The sequence below is a fragment of the Chelonoidis abingdonii genome, chromosome 3 (assembly GCF_003597395.2).
Source record: "Chelonoidis abingdonii isolate Lonesome George chromosome 3, CheloAbing_2.0, whole genome shotgun sequence".
NCBI classification, from domain to species: Eukaryota; Metazoa; Chordata; order Testudines; family Testudinidae; genus Chelonoidis; species Chelonoidis abingdonii.
Genome location: NC_133771.1, coordinates 152,694,669 through 152,713,327, shown reverse-complemented (window position 1 = coordinate 152,713,327; position 18,659 = coordinate 152,694,669). Strand labels below are relative to the sequence as shown.

At 40.3% G+C, this 18,659-nt stretch overlaps 1 protein-coding gene across 1 annotated transcript in view; it reads right to left on the bottom strand.

The window, feature by feature from the left end:
- Window positions 1-18,659, bottom strand: part of BIRC6 (baculoviral IAP repeat containing 6) — a 337,908-nt gene that overhangs the window by 195,234 nt on the left and 124,015 nt on the right. The window contains 5 exon segments of the mRNA XM_075064579.1: window positions 12,173-12,283; window positions 14,731-14,857; window positions 16,801-16,955; window positions 17,631-17,747; window positions 18,127-18,182. Of these exon segments, the coding sequence (XP_074920680.1) occupies window positions 12,173-12,283; window positions 14,731-14,857; window positions 16,801-16,955; window positions 17,631-17,747; window positions 18,127-18,182 (566 nt within the window).

Genomic DNA, 18,659 nt, shown 5'->3' with positions numbered 1-18,659 from the left:
TGGGATGTGCATGGCTGCGGCGACCAGAGAAAGGAGGTGGACTTTACCCAGCTCCAGGGCTGTGACTGCTGGGGAGAGACGGCCCTCCTTCCCAGAACCAGCTCAGAGGCTGCCACGGTGTGGGGGAGAGGGCACATCCATCGCATTAGAAAGATAATACTACTGACATTAAAATGTGAGTTCTGCGCTTTATTTGTAGAACAAAACATTTTTTGTTCTTATATAATATATGTAGTGCTTTTATCAGAAGTGCTTTACTATAGTTAGCTAATGGTACAAATAACATTTGCAAAGATCATTAAGTGGTCCACAGAGACACTCAGCAATTTTCAAGTGGTCCACGAAAAAGAAAGTTTGAAAACCACTGATCTAGTCTGCTCTCCTGTATGACACAGGCCATAGAACTTCCCCAAAATAATTCCTAGAGCACAACTTTTAGAAAAACATTCAGCCTTGATTTTAAAATGGTCAGTGATGAAGAACCCACTACAACCCTAGGTAAACTGTTCCAGTGGTTAATCACTCTCACCATTAAATATGTACACCTTATTTCAAATCTGAAATTCTCTGGCTTCAACTTTCAGCTACTGGATGCATTTTACCTTTCTCTGCTAGACTGAAGAGCCCTTTATCCACTATTTGTTCCCCATATAGGTACTTATAGACTAATCAAGTCATCTCTTATCTTTTTCATTGCTAAACTAAATAAATTGGGCTCTTTGAGTCCTTAACTATAAAGCATGGTTAAAAGATGAGAAACCATTCTCGTGGATCTTCTCTGAATCCCCTCCAATTTATCAATAGTCTTCTTGAACTGGGGACACTGGATTCCGGAAGCAGTTGCACCAGTGTCAAATACAGAGATAAAATAACTTTTCTAGTCCTACTCAAGATTCCTCTGTTTATGCACCCAAAAATAGCATTAGCTCTTTTGACCACATCACCACACTGTGAGCTCATGTTTTCCTAATTATCCACCATGACTCCCCAATCTTTTTCAGAGTCACTGCTTCCCAGGATAGAGTCCCTCATCTGGAAAGTATGTCCTACACTCTTTGTTCCTAGATATATATGCTTACATTTAGGTGTATTAAAATGCATAATGTTTATTTGCACCCAGTTTACCAAGCGATACAGACTGCTCTGTATCAGTGATTTGTCCTCTTCATCATTTACTACTCCCAACCCAATTTGTGTGTCATCTACAAACTTAATCAGGGAGGATTATATGTTTTCTTCCAGATTGTTGATAAAAATGTTAAATAGCATAGGTCCAAGAACCAATCCATGTGAAACCCCACTGGAAACACACCAGCTTAATGACAAATCCCCATTTACAATTTCACTGAGATCAGTTAGCCAATTTTTAATCCATTTAATGTGTGCCATGTTAAATTTCTATCATTCTAGTTTTTTAGTCAAAATGTCATGCAGTATCCAAACATTTTACAGAAGTCTAAGTATTTTACGTCAACACTTACCTTTATCAACCAAGCTTGTAATCTCATTTTAAAAAAAGATATCAAGTTAGTTTAACAGGATAAGGATTCCACAAACCCATGCTAATTGGCATTAATTACAGTACTCTTAATTCTTCATTAATCAAGTTCCACATCAGTCACTCCACTCAATTTCTGAATTCGCCCGTAAAATATTCTTAAGATAGAAGCAAGTTCTAGTTTTGTGGAGGCAATACACCTCTACCTCGATATAACGCTGCCCTCGGGAGCCAAAAAATCTTACCGCATTATAGGTGAAACCATGTTATATCGAACTTGCTTTGATCCACCGGAGTGCGCCAAGCCCCCCTCCCCCTCCACCGGAGCACTACTTTACCGTGTTATATCCGGTCGCATTATATCGAGGTAGAGGTGTATTGCCTCCACAAAACTAGAACTTGCTTCTATCTTAAGAATATTTTACGGGCAAATTCAGAAGATAAAAGCAAGTTCTAGTTTTGTGGAGGCAATACACCTCTACCTCAATATAACGCTGCCCTCGGGAACCAAAAAATCTTACCGCATTATAAGTGAAACCGTGTTATATCGAACTTGCTTTGATCCACCGGAGTGCGCAGTCCCACCCCCCCGGAGCACTACTTTACCGTGTTATATCCGGTCGCGTTATATCAGGGTAGAGGTGTATGTTCAGAGAACTCTATTCTAACCTTTGATCTTCCTCAGCCCAGGTCTTTTCTATTGTTTATTAAATGCACTCATTAAGCTCTCAGGCAAGGACTATGTATTCTATCTGCTCTTTACAGCACATTTTTGGCAACTACTATATATACTTCGAGATTTATCAGTAGAAACAAACCCCCCAAGTTTGGGGGTGAGTGTGATATGGAAATACAGGTAAAATTAGAATATATCAGATGATCCAAAATAAGGCTTAATGAATACATAGCAAACTTACTCACATGCCTTACATACAGTAAAGAAAACTCAACTACAACAGACTTGGGAAAGTGTGGAAGCCCTACTGGAATAGATACATTTACTTTCATCAAACTGCACTGGCCTGAACATCTATTTAGATAGACACAGACTTCATCCCATAGATGAGGGGAAAAAATACTGAGAAAGTTTGCTTTCTTTGTATTTGAAAGTTTCCTTGGCATCTATCTTATCAAGAATAGCTTCTACCTTGGAAAGGTTGTAGATGAGCGAAAAAGGAAAAGTATTTACCAGTAACTCTGTCTCAGAGACTTCCTCTTCATTATACAATAGTTTCCTTACACTAACTAATAACTCTCCATCCATCAGGAGGCAAAGTACTGTCAATCAAGATCAGTATTAAATCCTGACAACTTCTATCTCAACTGAGAAGCTTTCAAAGCAGTGAAATAAAAGTTATAATGTTGGAGAGGCTTGCCATGAAAAGAAATTCCTCTAGGAAAATGGAGGGAAACAGGATGGAAGGAGAAGAGGAAAACAAAAATAAGAATTTTCTGTGAGTAGTTCTCCTTTGTCATAAGTTGCTGGTCCACAACCTATTACAGATTTTTCATATTAAGTAGATACAGCAAACACATACTGAAAAGAGATTATTAGAGGTGCAAAGAGCATATGCTTCACACTGATTTGCCAATATTGTTTTGAGTCCAATTAATTAAGCCAAGACTGATGAAGAAAAAACTAAACTGGGGCTCAAAGAAAAAAACAGGCTGAAGCAGCCTTCTCAACCTCAGAGGTAGGCAATATCAGCCCCATGAAACAGCAAAGAAGGGATGTGCTGTAGTCCACATTTGACTATGCTAAAGGAAGGAAAGCCAGCCTTGCTTTGGTGGAAGATGAATCTGAAACAGCAGGATAGGTGCGCAAATTGTTGAAGAGGATCAAGCTAGGGAAACATGGAGCCTCTGAAAAACACAGTTTGCCAATCTAGGGCTTACCTTGGCAGCAACCAATACTCTCATTCTGAACAAGTTTAAGATTTTCTCTAACCACACACACACATCCAAAATATTTAATTAAATGAAAAAAATTGATATTCTTCAAAAACATATTTATACTAAGCATAAAAAAGGCACATATTGTCCAAAATAAAGTTTAACACTGCAAATAAAAAATACTATAATCTTTAATAACTAGTTAAACTCCTGACTCTTGTAACTGCTGCAAGACATGATATATCAACTTTTTTCTTTTTAGTACATAACCTAGGGTGACCAGACAGCAAATGTGAAAAATTGGGACAGGGGGTGGGAGGTAATAGGAGTCTATATAAGAAAAAAAATCCAAAAATCGGGACTGTCCCTACAAAATCGGGACATCTGATCACCCTAACATAACCTATTATGAAGTTTCAACTAATCCAATCTGAATGTGATAAAGACATACTCAACTGATGCTCAGCTGCCTGCATAATTTTTAAAAGTTCATATGAATTCAGATGTTTTGTGTTGCATGATTTTATTTCTACTACTTTTCACCATTTTAATACAATGAACTGCAACAACCTCCTTTAAATGTAGATTCAGAGTAGTGTGACAAAGTTCCTCCTCTACCTTGGTGGATCCTGCGCTTATTGGCGGATTTGTTCGCCTCAGAGATTCACCATGTGGCTCAGGAAATAGCCCAGAGACCTTCCCCTCTGGTAGAAGCCACAGTCCACGTCAATTCCTCCTGTATCTGATGAGGCGTTGGGAGATTTGGGGGGAACCTGGGCCCGCCCTCTACTCCAGGTTCCAGCCCAGGGCCCTGTGGACTGCAGCTGTCCAGAGTGCCTCCTGGTACAGCTGTGTGACAGCCACAACTCCCTGAGCTACTTCCCCATGACCTCCTCCCAACATCTTCTTTATCCTCACCACAAGACCTTTCTCCTGGTGTCTGATAATGCTTGTACTCCTCAGTCCTCCAGCTATATTCCTTTTCACTCTCAGCTCCTAGTGCCTCTTACTCCCAGCTCCTCGCGTGCACACTACAAACTGAGGTGAGGTCCTTTTTAACTCAGGTACCCTGATTAGGCAGCCTGTCCTAATTGATTCTAGCAGTTTCTTCTTAATTGGCTCCAGGTGTCCTAATTAGTCTGCCTGCCTTAGTTGGTTCCAGCAAGTTCCTGCTTGTTTTGGAACTGCCCTTTTTACCTTACCCAGGGAAAAGGGATCTACTTAATCTGAGACTAATATATCTGCCTTCTAACACTCTCCTGTACCCATCTGGCCTGAGCCTGTCACAGTAGAAACTGGTCTCCTCCACTTTACATGCTAGAAGAGAAACAAAACAGTTCAGGATTATGTACCCATTACCAAATCTCAGCCTCATTCTGTTCTGGGCTCAATTTATGACTTTTATATTTAAAAGGCAACACCCATAACTTCCTTTTTTTGGTATTTTGTCCTAAATAATATATGGAGATACACCTATCTCACAGAACTGGAAGGAACCCTGAAAAGTCTGACTCCAGTCCTCTGCCTTCACTAGCAGGACCAAGTACTGATTTTGCCCCAGATCCTTAAGTGGCCCACTTGAGTATTGAACTCACAACCCTGAGTTTAACAGCCAATGCTTAAACCACTGACCTATCCTTCCCCCATTTGTTTTCCTCACTTTGTGGCTAATTATATCAAGCCAGATGTCCACGGACAGTGACAGCAGCGTCAACCAATAACCTATCAAGTTTCCCCAAAAACCTCATTCAATTATTTTTGTAAAGTCGGTGCCTCCTTATAGATTAAAACATAGCACAACAATATATTCTAAGGCCTGGTCTACGCTACGCGTTTAAACCGAATTTAGCAGCATTAAACCGATTTAACCCTGCACCCGTCCACACAATGAGGCCCTTTATATTGATATAAAGGGCTCTTTAAACGGACTTCTGTACTCCTCCCCGAGAAGGAGTAGCGCTGAAATCGGTATTGCCATGTCAGATTAGGGTTAGTGTGGCCGCAAATCGACGGTATTGGCCTCCGGGCGGTATCCCACAGTGCACCATTGTGACCGCTCTGGAAAGCAATCTGAACTCGGATGCACTGGCCAGGTAGACAGGAAAAGCCCCGCGAACTTTTGAATTTCATTTCCTGTTTGCCCAGCGTGGAGCTCTGATCAGCACGGGTGGCGATGCAGTCCCAAATCCAAAAAGAGCTCCAGCATGGACGTACGGGAGATACTGGATCTGATCGCTGTATGGGGAGACAAATCTGTTCTATCAGAGCTCCGTTACAGAAGACGAAATGCCAAAGCATTTGAAAAAAATCTCCAGGCTATGATAGACAGAGTCCACAGCACAGTGCTGTGTGACAAGCGTAACGGAAAGCCAAAGAATCAAATGGACGCTCATGGAGGGAGGGAGGGGGACTGAGGACTCCAGCTATCCCACAGTCCCCGCAGTCTCGAAAAGCATTTGCATTCTTGGCTGAGCTCCCAATGCCTGAAGGGTCAAAAACATTGTCCGGGGTGGTTCAGGGTATATCTCGTCAATTTACCCCCTTCTCCCCCGTGAAAGAAAAGGGAAAAAAATCGTTTCTTGCCTTTTTTCAATGTCACCGTATGTCTACTGCATGCTGCTGGTAGATGGGGTGCTGCAGCGCTGAACAGCAGCATCCTCTCCCCTTCCCTCCCCAGTGGCAGACGGTACACAAATGACTGATAGCCGTCTCATCATCATCCCGTGAGTGCTCCTGGCTGGCCTCGGTGAGGTCGGCCGGGGGCGCCTGGGTAAAAATGGGAATGACTCCCTGGTCATTTCCTGGCAGATGGTACAAAACGGCTGGTAACCGTCCTCATCATAGCAACTGGAGGCTGAGCTCCATCAGCCCCCCCCTTTCATGTCTAAAGAAAAGATTCTGTACTGCCTGGACTATCATAGCAGCGGGAGGCTGCGCTCCTCCCCCCTCCCCCGTCCATTCTTTAATGTCCTGCCTGGACTATCATAGCAGCTGGAGGCTGCCTCCCCTCATTTTATCTCACTAAAAAGTCAGTGTTTCTTATTCCTGCATTCTTTATTACTTCATCACACAAATGGGGGGACACTGCCACGGTAGCCCAGGAGGTTGGGGGAGGAGGGAAGCAACGGGTGGGGTTGTTGCAGGGGCACACCCCTAGAATGGCATGCAGCTCATCATTTCTGCGGGATCTCTGGGGCTCTGACTCCTGGAGCGGCTGTGCTCTCTGGTTCTCTAGTACACTTGCCCCATATTCTAGGCAGGACTGACTCTATTTTTAGACAAAACATGCATCAGGATTTCAACCTAGAATTCCAATGGGCGGGGGAGACTGTGGGAACTATGAGATAGCTACCCACAGTGCAACGCTCCAGAAATCAACGCTAGCCTCGGTACATGGATGCACACCACCGAATTAATGTGCTTAGTGTGGCCGCATGCACTCAACTTTATACAATCTGTTTTACAAAACCGGTTTATGTAAAATCAGAATAATCCCATAGTGTAGACATACCCTAAGTGTCCCCAGTGCAATATTCAATAGATTTATAGTAGCTGGATGCAAACAGACAATCTTTCTGAAAAATCCACTGAATGTTATTGGGAAGATGAGGTATTAACCATCTTTTTTCAATAAATGATTGGTCATATCACATTCAACCACCCATCTCGCAGTAATGTTAGTGGCGATTCTTTTGTTCTTCCTTAATTTTTCTTTTTCATGTAGTGAAACTGCATGTTAATTTTTTATGGACGAGTGTATTCAGGGTACAGTGTTTAAATTGCTCCTTGTGCATTAGCTGGAGGTGAAATTAGCCCCAAAAAAACACATGCCATTTTTTAAATAAGCTCATCTTCACCTTTCAATATTTCTGTGACCCAAATCACTGAGTAAAAACACTTTGAGGGGTGGGGGGGTGGCAAGGCACCTCCCTCATCTCGCCAGACTTAGCACTTCCCCCCTCTGGCAATGGCAGGCCTGGAGTAAATCAGCCCCTCTGGGCAGGGTTTGCCTTCTCCCTTCTGTGCTATTTTGGTCATATTTTCAGGGTAGGCCTCAGGGTCGGCCTAACGGGTGATCCTCCACCAAACAAAAGTAAACAAACAGTCTCAAACACAAAAACAAAAGGGGGATACTTTTCCCTGCCTCCTCAGTGGGGCAGGTTGCAGTCCTGTTTGCCCTGGGGTGTCAGTCCTTTCCCTGGCAGGTACTCAGGTTTGGCTATTTCCCGTATGGGAAGGAACAAAGCCTCTCACCCTCGAGAAGCTTATAACCTGCTGCCACTAGCCTGGCAGCAGGTTATCTTTCCCTTTTTCTCTCAAAGGAGGGGTTTTAAAAGGTCTCAGGCAGCCCTTAATTGGATTCAGGTGTCCCTAATTGCCCTGAGGTAATTCCTTCTCAGCTCATAGGGCCTGTAACATCCTAAGGCTCAAGGCTTACAGAGGCCAAACATGTTAATTGGAGGGCAGTGCTGAACAACAACCACCTATATCTAGAAATTCCCAGTGGTGCTCTGCCTGAAGGAAGCTAAGACAGTTTTTCAGTTCTTCTTGAGTTTGCTGAAGAACAGTTTCAAGTTAATCATGTCTTCATTTGCTTCCACAAAAACAGATGACAGAGCTGCATTGCTCCGTACTTTCAGCTTTTTCGGCCTTGAGATTGTGAGACCAGGGCATCCTCTTGTCCCCGAGGGACCAGAGATGCTTGCTTCATGGCCTATATGTTTGAGAGAGACTCTTCAGAAGAAGCACGCTCTTGCAGTTGTCTGGCCTGACTCTGTCACAGGGGGGTGCTGAAGACCAAGATAGAGCTCCTGAAGGAAGCTGATATAGTGATTCTAGAAAACCTGAAACAGTGACTTAAGTTATCATTGAGGCTACATTTTGAGGCTGATAGCATAAAGTCTCATTATCAAGATCAAACTTTATGTACTGCTCTTTTAGTTCAATAGACAGCTCTATTCAAGGAAACACTATCTTGGAGAATCCAAAAGAAACATTTTTTCTGCATTTTGAGATGAACAAGGATCTTTTCTATCTTGCTATTTAACAACTCCTAATATTCACATTTTGTTTTAGAAAAATTGTGTGTTCCATTTTGCCAGTCCTCTTCCTTTCCTACCACTTCCTCCATCTTTTGTCATACTGAAACAGATACATTCATACAGTGCTGTCTGGTAATCACTGAACAGTCATATGCAGTATTGATAAGCAACTTTCCCAGTTATTAATCAGAATGTGAATCAAACATCTAATCAATTCAATAATGAAAGTTAATGGTGCAAATACCTGTAAGGTGCACGTGCAGCCCAGAAAGACACTGCTATTCAAAGACGCTGATCTTGTACAAAAGGTCACATGTGCACAGAGTGGGAGCCACATGGACAAATACTCAAAGAAGAAAGTTTTCCTGTTGGTTTTTTTAAGGATTCTCTCCTGCCTACCTAGAAGCACTATAAGCTGGTTTTGTCATCTTTACAGCAAAGGATCTGTACTTACTGCCTTTCTTCTCCTCTCAAGGATATACTTTTCCCCCCACCCCCTTCATATAGAGTCTTAAAGGCCAAGTCTTCTGCAGTATTTGGACCTCCCTGGGAAACCTGGAAGAGTGAGCCATGATTCCTGGCGCATCATGATAGCAGTTGCCATTGACCTTGATCCAATGTCAGCTGCATCAGCCACAGACTCTAATGTAGTTCTGACCACCAGCTTGCCTTCACTGATAAAGGCCTGAAATTAAGCCCTGTTCTGCTCTGATAATTAGTCCCTAGAAATGTTGAATAATTTAGATCATACTTAGCCAACACAGCTTGATGGTTCAATATAAAAAATTGGAGGCTAGTAGATGTAAACACCTTCCTCCCCAGCAGGTCCAGATGTTTGGCCTCCTTATCAGTGGTGACTGTTGGGTATTGCTGCCTACATCTTTTTGTGGCAGCCTAAACCACCGGAGAGTTCAGAGAGAAGTGGAAAAATAAAAACCCTGCTTTCTTTGCCAGGACAAAGTCACATTTCTCAGATCTCTTGGGGGTAGGAGGTTGCACATTGCCAGTGTATGCCGTTTGACTCATGCCTCTTCCAGTATGGCTTCATTCACCAGAAGGCCTATCTGGCTGAGTCCGAAGGGTTGCAGGATGTCCAAAAACTTATGCTGTATATCCTGGACTTCATCTAAGCCGAGCTGGAGTTCTTCCGCCACCCTTCACAGTAGCTCTTGGAATTGCCTGTGGCTTAACTCAGCAGAATGCACACAAGGAACAAAATGCAAAGAAGAAAGTGACTTTCCACACACTAATTGAAATGCTGTGTAACAGAATACAGAATCTTTCCTCCAGTCTGTGAGAACTGATTCAAAGAACTGACAAGCTCAGAGGTTGTTCAATATCACCTAAGAATGAAAAGTCGTCCCCGTGTTTGAAGAACCAGACCATTTGCACTCTCCATCTTGCATCAGTGTCAAACTTTAGATCATTTCTCCCTCTCTAAATGCATTCAGAACTGTGCTCAGAGCCAAGACTAATTTCCTCATTGCAATTACAAAACAAATCAAAAGGTGATCAAAAAAAGGGATAATCTCACGTTACTTCTCAAAGCTTAAATCTTAAGATTTGATATGACCAGCTCATAGTACTATAAATTTCCAGATTAAATTGCTAAAACAGTAGATGGAGTGTTTACAAAAGTTAACATAAAAGGGATTGTGTTCCCCTAACAAGGTTTGAAATTTTTTTTGTCTGATGCCCTGAATGGACTGACATACAGGCAAGACCTGGCCTCCTGTCTTCAGACAGAAAACAGGTACTAGCTCTCCAAACTCAGATGTTTATCATGAAAAGACACTCAAGCTCTTCATCTGAAAAGACAGACAGTTTGTTGTGGATAGAAGAAAAAACAATTAAAAAGAATTTCTTCTCTTCCTTTCCATAAAGATGAAAAATTGAGACACTAGAAGGCTGTAGGATTGCAAAGTGATCTTTGTTATCAAGTGAAGCCTATTCTGTGGACTGCTTCTCACAAATTGCTCCAGATGGAGCACCATGAACAAAAAATATCACTCTACAGCTAGAGAAGTTAGGGTACCAATATCATTTTAGTCAAAAAGCAGGGAGGAAAGAGTAAAAGCCAAAAAACAAAAGAAAAAAGAAAACTAGAAGTGGAAGCTAGTACTGTTTCAATCTGCTGAGAGTGAAAAATAGTGTAAGAACCCCATAACAGCTTGACGTAGTGGATTTGGCACAGGACTGAGTTTGGCAACTTGGGTTACTGACAGCCATTTACTCACTAGGTACCCTTGGGAAAGTTATTTGGCCTCTTGGTTTCTCCGGCTGTCAAATAGTAACAACATTTACCTACCTCAAAGAAAGAGGACCTGATGTAAGATAGTATGGCAGGAGACCCTGAGGAAAGCTGAGAAAGCAATAAATGGATTGTATCAGAGAAGGTGGTAAGCAAGTAGACCTTAATATCGCCAGAAATAGAGGAAAATGGCAGATCGTTGAACAATTACTCAACACTAGATGAAGGGATAAGAGGAAGAAGATAGCTTACAGACCTCAAGGGGATGTTGTGTGGGCTCACAGGTTAATTAAACGTTGGTAAAGAATTTTGAAAATATCAAGTGTTTTAGAAGAGATTTATCACTGTGACATTTAGACAAGGTAGCAATGGACATCCTAGAAATACTTATAGTTTCTTAATCAGCACTAACACTTTCAACAAGGGACGGACAAAAAATTTATTGGAATTTCTTGTCTGCATTTGCTGTTAACTGATGTCCCCAGATATTCAAAATGAACTAGGGGATTAATTGTCAAAAACGGTTACAGAAATATTTTTATCTTAAAGGGTTATTTTAGTAAGTAGATTTAACTGCACGTGTGCTGGTGAAGTATAACTTTGTGAATTAACTTACATTCCACTCGGCAACATCTGAATAAAAACTACATTTTCGTTCAAACCCTACTTCATTGTAAAATTTAGAAGAGCATACAAGAGTGTCTATTCACAGGAAAAAAAGATAAGTCAGAAGTATTAACTGCTTACTGGTTTTTTGGGTTAACAAAAACAAAGGATTTACAGCGAAGGTTAAAGATTGACAGAAATGTAAGAACAATTAAGCTTCTTTAAAGTGCTTGTCATGCCACTGTAGTGAGGTATTATGGATATATGCTATGTTGGGGAAAAACACCTAGCTAAGTTACCTTGCATGTTTTCTTTTCTCTTTTTTTCCTATTTTTTATTGACGGCTCAAGTGAGTGAAAGTCAAGCTGAGTTCTCCCTTCCATAACCAGTTATAAAAATGTTGCCATCATTAAGAAGCTACTGTTTACAGGGAGAGTGAACAGTATAAATGATTTAGTATGCCATTCTGATGATGTACAAGAAGGAACAGAATTCAGCTCCCTCTCTTTGTGATGTTAACTATGCAGTATTAATAGGAATAAAAAATGCAGCAAAACTTGTGTCATTGAAAAGAGCAGGTAAGATTGAAAGGAGCAGATATGCTCGGTAAGAATATTCTATTTTAAACAGAGGTTTGTTAGATGAACTACGCTTGAAATTATCTATGTATTCCACATATGACATCACCCATAGTATAGATTTATGGTAAGTCACTACAAAACCTGGGTAAGATTCAGACACCCTGCAGCTGAATGGCACCAAAATTCACGATCTATCCCCTGAAACCTCCCCTGCATTTATTAAGAACCTTTTTATTTTACTTTATTTCATTTGTAATTTAGTTTTCAAGCATCGTAACAACAACACTCAGAGAAAACTTACAGTTAAGCTGCATGTTCGTCATAAGAGTTAGGCTATGAAGTACAAGGCACCACGTCCGGAGTAAGGTATTAGGATACCAGGCCAGGACTGTCAGAAAGCTAGTTACTGATGCTGTAAAGAAGAACACACTTTATTTTTTCAAAATACTGAGCCCTTAACAAAAAGGTAATAATCAGGAGTTTATATTAGGACTGAAAGTTCATTACATTTCTTTTGCTGCTAATCCTGTGCATTTAAAAGATACTGTACATGAATTAACACAAATAGAATTTTTCACGTCAATGTAAAATCCTTCCATCAAACAAAAGCAACGCATAAAAAAATATGAATTTTTTATTTTCAAGGAATACAGTATAGCATTTTATGGCTAACAGATTGAAGTATGCAGCTTCATTAATGTAGGCTTTAATGTTTTTAACTTTGCTGAAGAGTACTGTAGTTTTTTTAAACAAAGGAAGGCTTAACCACAATTATTTACAGGAGAAAATTTGAGGCATGCCTTCATACCAGGCTGCCACTAAGCTAGATCCCCAAAGTCTCTCAAATTACAGAATGGAATAAATGAGACAGTGACTGATTTCTTTCAGTGCTTCATGTGCTAGCAAGGTTAAGATTTTTCTACAACCAGGCCGTTTTTCCTGTGTGGATCAAAATCCACTCCTCAGGGTACACTGTGGGGTTGTCATTTCAGTAGCAAAATCCCCAGTAACATGTTTACTGGAGATTTCAGGGAACGTGACAGGATTCACTAGTGGAAACTGGCAGGAAGCAGTACAGGCTGGATGACAGATGCTTTGCTTATTTCTAGGGCTGCTGATTAATCACAGTTACCTCACAATTAACTCAAAAAAATTAATTGTGATTAATCGCAGTTAAACAATAGAAATTTATTAAATATCTTTGGACTTTTTCAACATTTTCAAATATATTGATTTCAATTATTACACAGAATACAAAGTGTACAGTGCTCACTTTATATTATTTTTATTACAAATATTTACACTGTAAAAAGGCGATAAAGAAACAGTATTTTTAGTTTACCTCATAAAAGTACTGTAGAGCAATCTCTATCATGAAAATGCAACTTACAAATGTAGGGGTTTTTGTTATGTAACTACACTCAAAAACAAAACAAACAAAAAAAATCAGATTTAGAGCCTACAAATCCAATCAGTCCTACTTCTTGTTCAGCCAATTGCTAAGAGAAACCAAGTTTGTTTACATTTTCGGGAGATAATGCTGCCCACTTCTTAATTACAATGTCACCTGAAAGCGAGAACAGGAGTTTGCATGGCACTGTTGTAGCTGGCGTCACAAGATATTTACGTGCCAGATGTGCTAAAGATTCATATGTCCCTTCATGCTTCAACCACCATTCCAGAGGACATGCTTCCACACTGATGATGCTCATTAAAAATAAAATACATTAATTAAATTTGTGACTGAACTCCTTGGGAGGGAGAACTGTATGTCTGCTGCTGTTTTATCCACATTCTGCCATATATTTCATGTTATGGCAATCTCAGATGATGATCCACCACATGTTGTTTGTTTTAAGAACATTTTCAGTGCAGATTTCACAAAAAACACAAAGAATGTACCAAGGTGAGATTTCTAAAGATAGCTACAGCACTTGATCCACGATTTAAGAATCTGAAGTGCCTTCCAAAATCTGAGAGGAACGAGGTGTGGAGCATGCTTTCAGACATTTTAAAAGAGCAACACTCTGATGCAGAAACTCCAGAACCCAAACCACCAAAAAAATAAAATCAATCTTCTGCTGATGGCATCTGACTCAGATGATGAAAATAACATGCATCGGTCCGTACTGATTTGGATTGTTATTGAGCAGAACCAGTCATCAGCATGGACAAATGTTTTTTACAGTGCAAATATTTATAATAAAAAATAAATATAAAGTGAGCATTGTACACTTTGTATTCTGTGTTGTAACTGAAATCAATATATTTGAAAATGAAGAAAACATCAAAAAATATTTAAATAAATAGTATTTTTATTAACAGCACAATTAATTGTAATTAATTTTTTTTTAATTGATTGGCAGCCCTATTTATTTCTTGAAACAGCAGAAAAAGAGTTTCCATCTCCACTTTCTTTGGACTACCAGTTCAAAGAGCTTATTTTCTTCCACAGCCTTTAATGGGAGCAAGTGGGGCAGAGGAAGTTGCCACAGAAGCGTTTACTAGAGAAGGATGCAGATATATCTCCTGCTTCTGGCAGGCATAGCATTCCAAATAAAGTCCTCACAGAACAAATAGGAGTGATAGAACAGCAATACATTAACCACTGAAATTTAATAATACTAATTCTGAGCAGTATCCTGTGATGGTTTCTTCCACCATTCCAGAAAGACCAAGCTGATAGAATGCTCTCTGATAACCTATGAATAGCATTCACAAAAGTTATGTTAAGGAGAGCCAGAGGAGTCTCTGGAAAAAAATGCAGGAAGTTTTACCACTGACTTCAACACTAACCACTTATGAAAATCATACTCTAGCTGTTTACACACCTATTATCCCATTCTAGAATATTTTTACCTTGGTTCAAAGAAATTACAGGTATCCGATTAGCATTATAAAGGAAAACATCAGCGCCATTATCTTTACTCCCAGAGGAGCTGGCATTCAGGCTTAACGTGAGCCATAACTGTAGAAGCGATTCAAGCTGAAAATAAAAAGATAAATAGCTGATATAAAGTAACAAAATCAGCAAAAACAAATTTACCTCTACACCTTGAAATGAGAAACAGACAATTCTGATTTTTAAAATATCAACTATCTTTTTTACATTCTCTGCTATCACTACTCTGGTGACAAGCACAGCCAAGCACAATCTTTTTCAGAAGAGCTTTGAAACTTCGAATAGATACACAGAAATTTCAAGTAAAATTAAACGTCACTTAACATAGTATACGTATACTTTTACTATAGTCTGGCAATGGCTTTTTTATTTCTGTATTTTAAACACAATTGAGAATTATCTATGCTCCAGGTTTCTCTTGGAAAAGAATGGTTTACATATTGCCTGAAAATCTCAATAGTTAAGGTATCTCAGCAGAAGTTCAGCATATAACGTTTGGAATGCCTCATGCGCAAAGCCAGTGACTTTCATTACTCACAAGCAATGATGGGACTATAGTATTCAAAATCTGCTAGTGTAACAGACTTTTGATTAAATATTTAAACTGATGTGGGGAGGCACACAAATGTGCTTCGTAACTACAAGTGTGCATACAAACTGAAAGGTAGGCTCCCAACTATCCTGTTTATACTGTTCAATTTGCATGTGTGCGCACACATGCAAGGGCAAAACACGTAAATGGGCCTCTACTTTTTCACAGTGTGGCCTTTACATAATCAGGACCATTAAATGTTAAATAATTTTAACTTTTAGTAACATTCATCACTAGTTGAGGTACCCAACGTCCTTCAGTGAAAGATCCAATACTGTTCTAATTACAGAAGTGTTAAAAAATTTTTTTTGAAAAGTTATGTTCTGTAGACAAGTGTTTCGGATACCGAGTAATTTATTTTATCTCTATTTGCACATGAGAACTTAAAAAGTCATCTACTTAACTAAACAGGTCTTTTCCCATTCTATTTTCAACAGTTAAACTATGAATATGGGGAAATGTAACACTTCTCTCAATACAGGTCTGTCACATCTTACACGCTGTGACAAAGTTCCTCCTCTACCTTGGTGGGTCCCGCGCTTATTGGCAGCTATGCTCACCTCAGTGATCTTTCCTGCAGTCTGGGTCAACTCCTCCTGTGTCTGATCAGGAGTTGGGAGGTTTGGGGGGAACCCGGGCCCGCCCTCTACTCCGAGTTCCAGCCCAGTGCCCTGTGGACTGCAGCTGTCTATAGTGCCTCCTGTAACAGCTGCATGACAGCTACAACTCCCTGGGCTACTTCTCCATGGCTTTCTCCAAACACCTTCTTTAACCTCACCACAGGACCTTCCTCCTGGTGTCTGATAACGCTTGTACTCCTTAGTCCTCCAGCAGCACACACTCTCACTCTCAGCTCCTTGTGCCTCTTGCTCCCAGCTCCTCGTGCCTCTTGCTCCCAGCTCCTCACACGCACTTCCTCTCCTCTGGCTCCCCACCACCTGACTGGAGTGAGATCCTTTTTAAACCCAGGTGCCCTGATTAGCCTGCCTTGATTGGCTACAGGTGTTCTAATCAGCCTGTCTGCCTTAATTGGTTCTAGCAGGTTCCTGATTACTCTAGTGCAGCCCCTGCTCTGGTCACTCAAGGAACAGAAAACTACTCATCCAGTGACCAGTATATTTGCCCTCTACCAGACTCCTGTACCCCACTGGTTTGGGTCTGTCACAGCGCATTTAACATGCGCGATTTCAGCTTTACGTGGCTGGCAAAAACAAACAAAAACAAACAAAAACAAAAAAAGAGAAACAACAATTTTAATACTGTACCTGTAGTGCGGGCGATTCCGCCCACCATTCAACTCCATGTAATTTTGACTATACGCCGTTTTTGCTTTACGCACTAACCGCAGAACAGAACCCCCGCATAAGATGAGACTCGCCTGTATTAGCATTAAGTACTGTATTAGCCAAAGTTCTGAAAGTTCGTAATTCCATACCTGAACATGATGGACTTGTAGCATGGAAAATAGTTTGTTGAAGCACACACTCAGCATAGGTATGGAGGACAACTGTATGATCAGCTGGTTGGTCTGGTTAGCAGCATGTAATCCTCTTAGCAATGAATCATCTGTTCCACTAGGAGACTGAGTTACTAAAAAATTAAATCAAGTTTTTTCATAAATTCTTTTGTAGGAAAAGTTATACCAGGCAAAAAATATTTGTATTTACTTATCCAGTACTGATTTTTCCCATGTTATATTCACATCTTTGAAACAGTGTTTAAGTCACTATAGTACTGGTTACAGAAACCTGAAAGGGTGTGCCTGAGTGACAGGTATAAAGCTCTTTACATTCATTGTTTGGGGCACGACCCCACTGAAATGGGCTTTCAAAGCTGTTGGCCAGCAGAAGCTCTACAGTTCTGCTGTGCACTACAGTCAGACTATTGGGAATTCCCTTTTAAGCTTTTCATGCAGTCCCATTCCAAGTGGGAATATGCCCCTTTGTTCAATCAATCAGCCAACAATCAAGCTCTTGAAAACAAATTTACGGACTTCACTAAACATGTCTTTATTCAACTAGAGACTCCAAATGAAACCTATTCTTCTTCTTTATAGCGTTTCCCTTACAGCAGTTGAAAATAATGGTATATATTCCACAAATTTGTAAAATGACTCCTACAGTTTTATTTTTTAGTATCACCACTTGAACAATCAATTTACAAATTATTTGAGAGAATTCTGAAGTTAACCTTAGCAAGCAAACAAGTTTTAAGTGAAATTCATGGTCAGTGAGTGAAGAGAAAGATTTAGCAACGTATAGTTACATGTAGGCGATGTATTTGTTAATGCTTGCAAAATGGAATCAGCCTCTAGAGTAGACATCATTTTCAGCATCAGCTCTGCTTGCTGTTCCAGTCCAACTTCTAGACGAGCGTCCAAAGCTATAAAAAACAGTATACAAGGTAACATTTGAATAAACAAACAAACAAACTATAATGTATTTAAATATCTAACAAAAGACACTGCTTGATCTACTGAGAGATTGACACAGCTATGTATCCAACATTAGCAACTGTCAGAACAGAATTCTCCTTTTAGATTATAATTGGTGAATAGGTTTACTGCTCTTTATGATGGCAGTGAGTGTTAGAAATGTATAGTCAGAACAGCAATACCAAAAATTTTGTAGTAATCTGTAAATGTATGCTCTCAGGTAGTGATTAACAACAGAATACTAAAGTGCTATATAACAGCAGAGAATCCTGTGGCACCTTATAGACTAACAGACGTATTGGAGCATGAGCTTTCATGGATGAATACCAATGCCTTCAGAGGAGAGGAGAATAATGAGATACGGCATTTGAGAGGGTCCCATACTGAGGAAGGATTAAACAGGGAGCACTCTTCAGGCAAGTGGCAAGAAGGAGACTAAAGGAGGGATACAAAATGACATAGAGGCATATTACAAATCATGAGTGTGTGAAGAAAGTGGAAGACCGAAGAAAAAGTTATTCTAACTATATTCCCCCCTATAAGTACCCACACACACGATCAGGGGTCACAAAAGAAAATTAAATCAGCAGGACCAGGTTTAAACACAAATAAAGGAAGGTTCTCTACATCGCGAACACAGACTCAACTTGTGAACTCCTTACTGAGGAGACTACGTTGTGAAAGCTAAGATATAAAGTAGTTTTACAGAGAATGAGATATTCCATAGGTGGTAAGTCGCATAAATGGGCAATTAAGAAGGAATTGGGAAAGAAGGTGTCCCCACTGAACTTCTAGTTCATCAGAGGATGGAGATGGATGGCAGAGAGAAGCTCGACTACACCATTCGACTAGATGCCCAC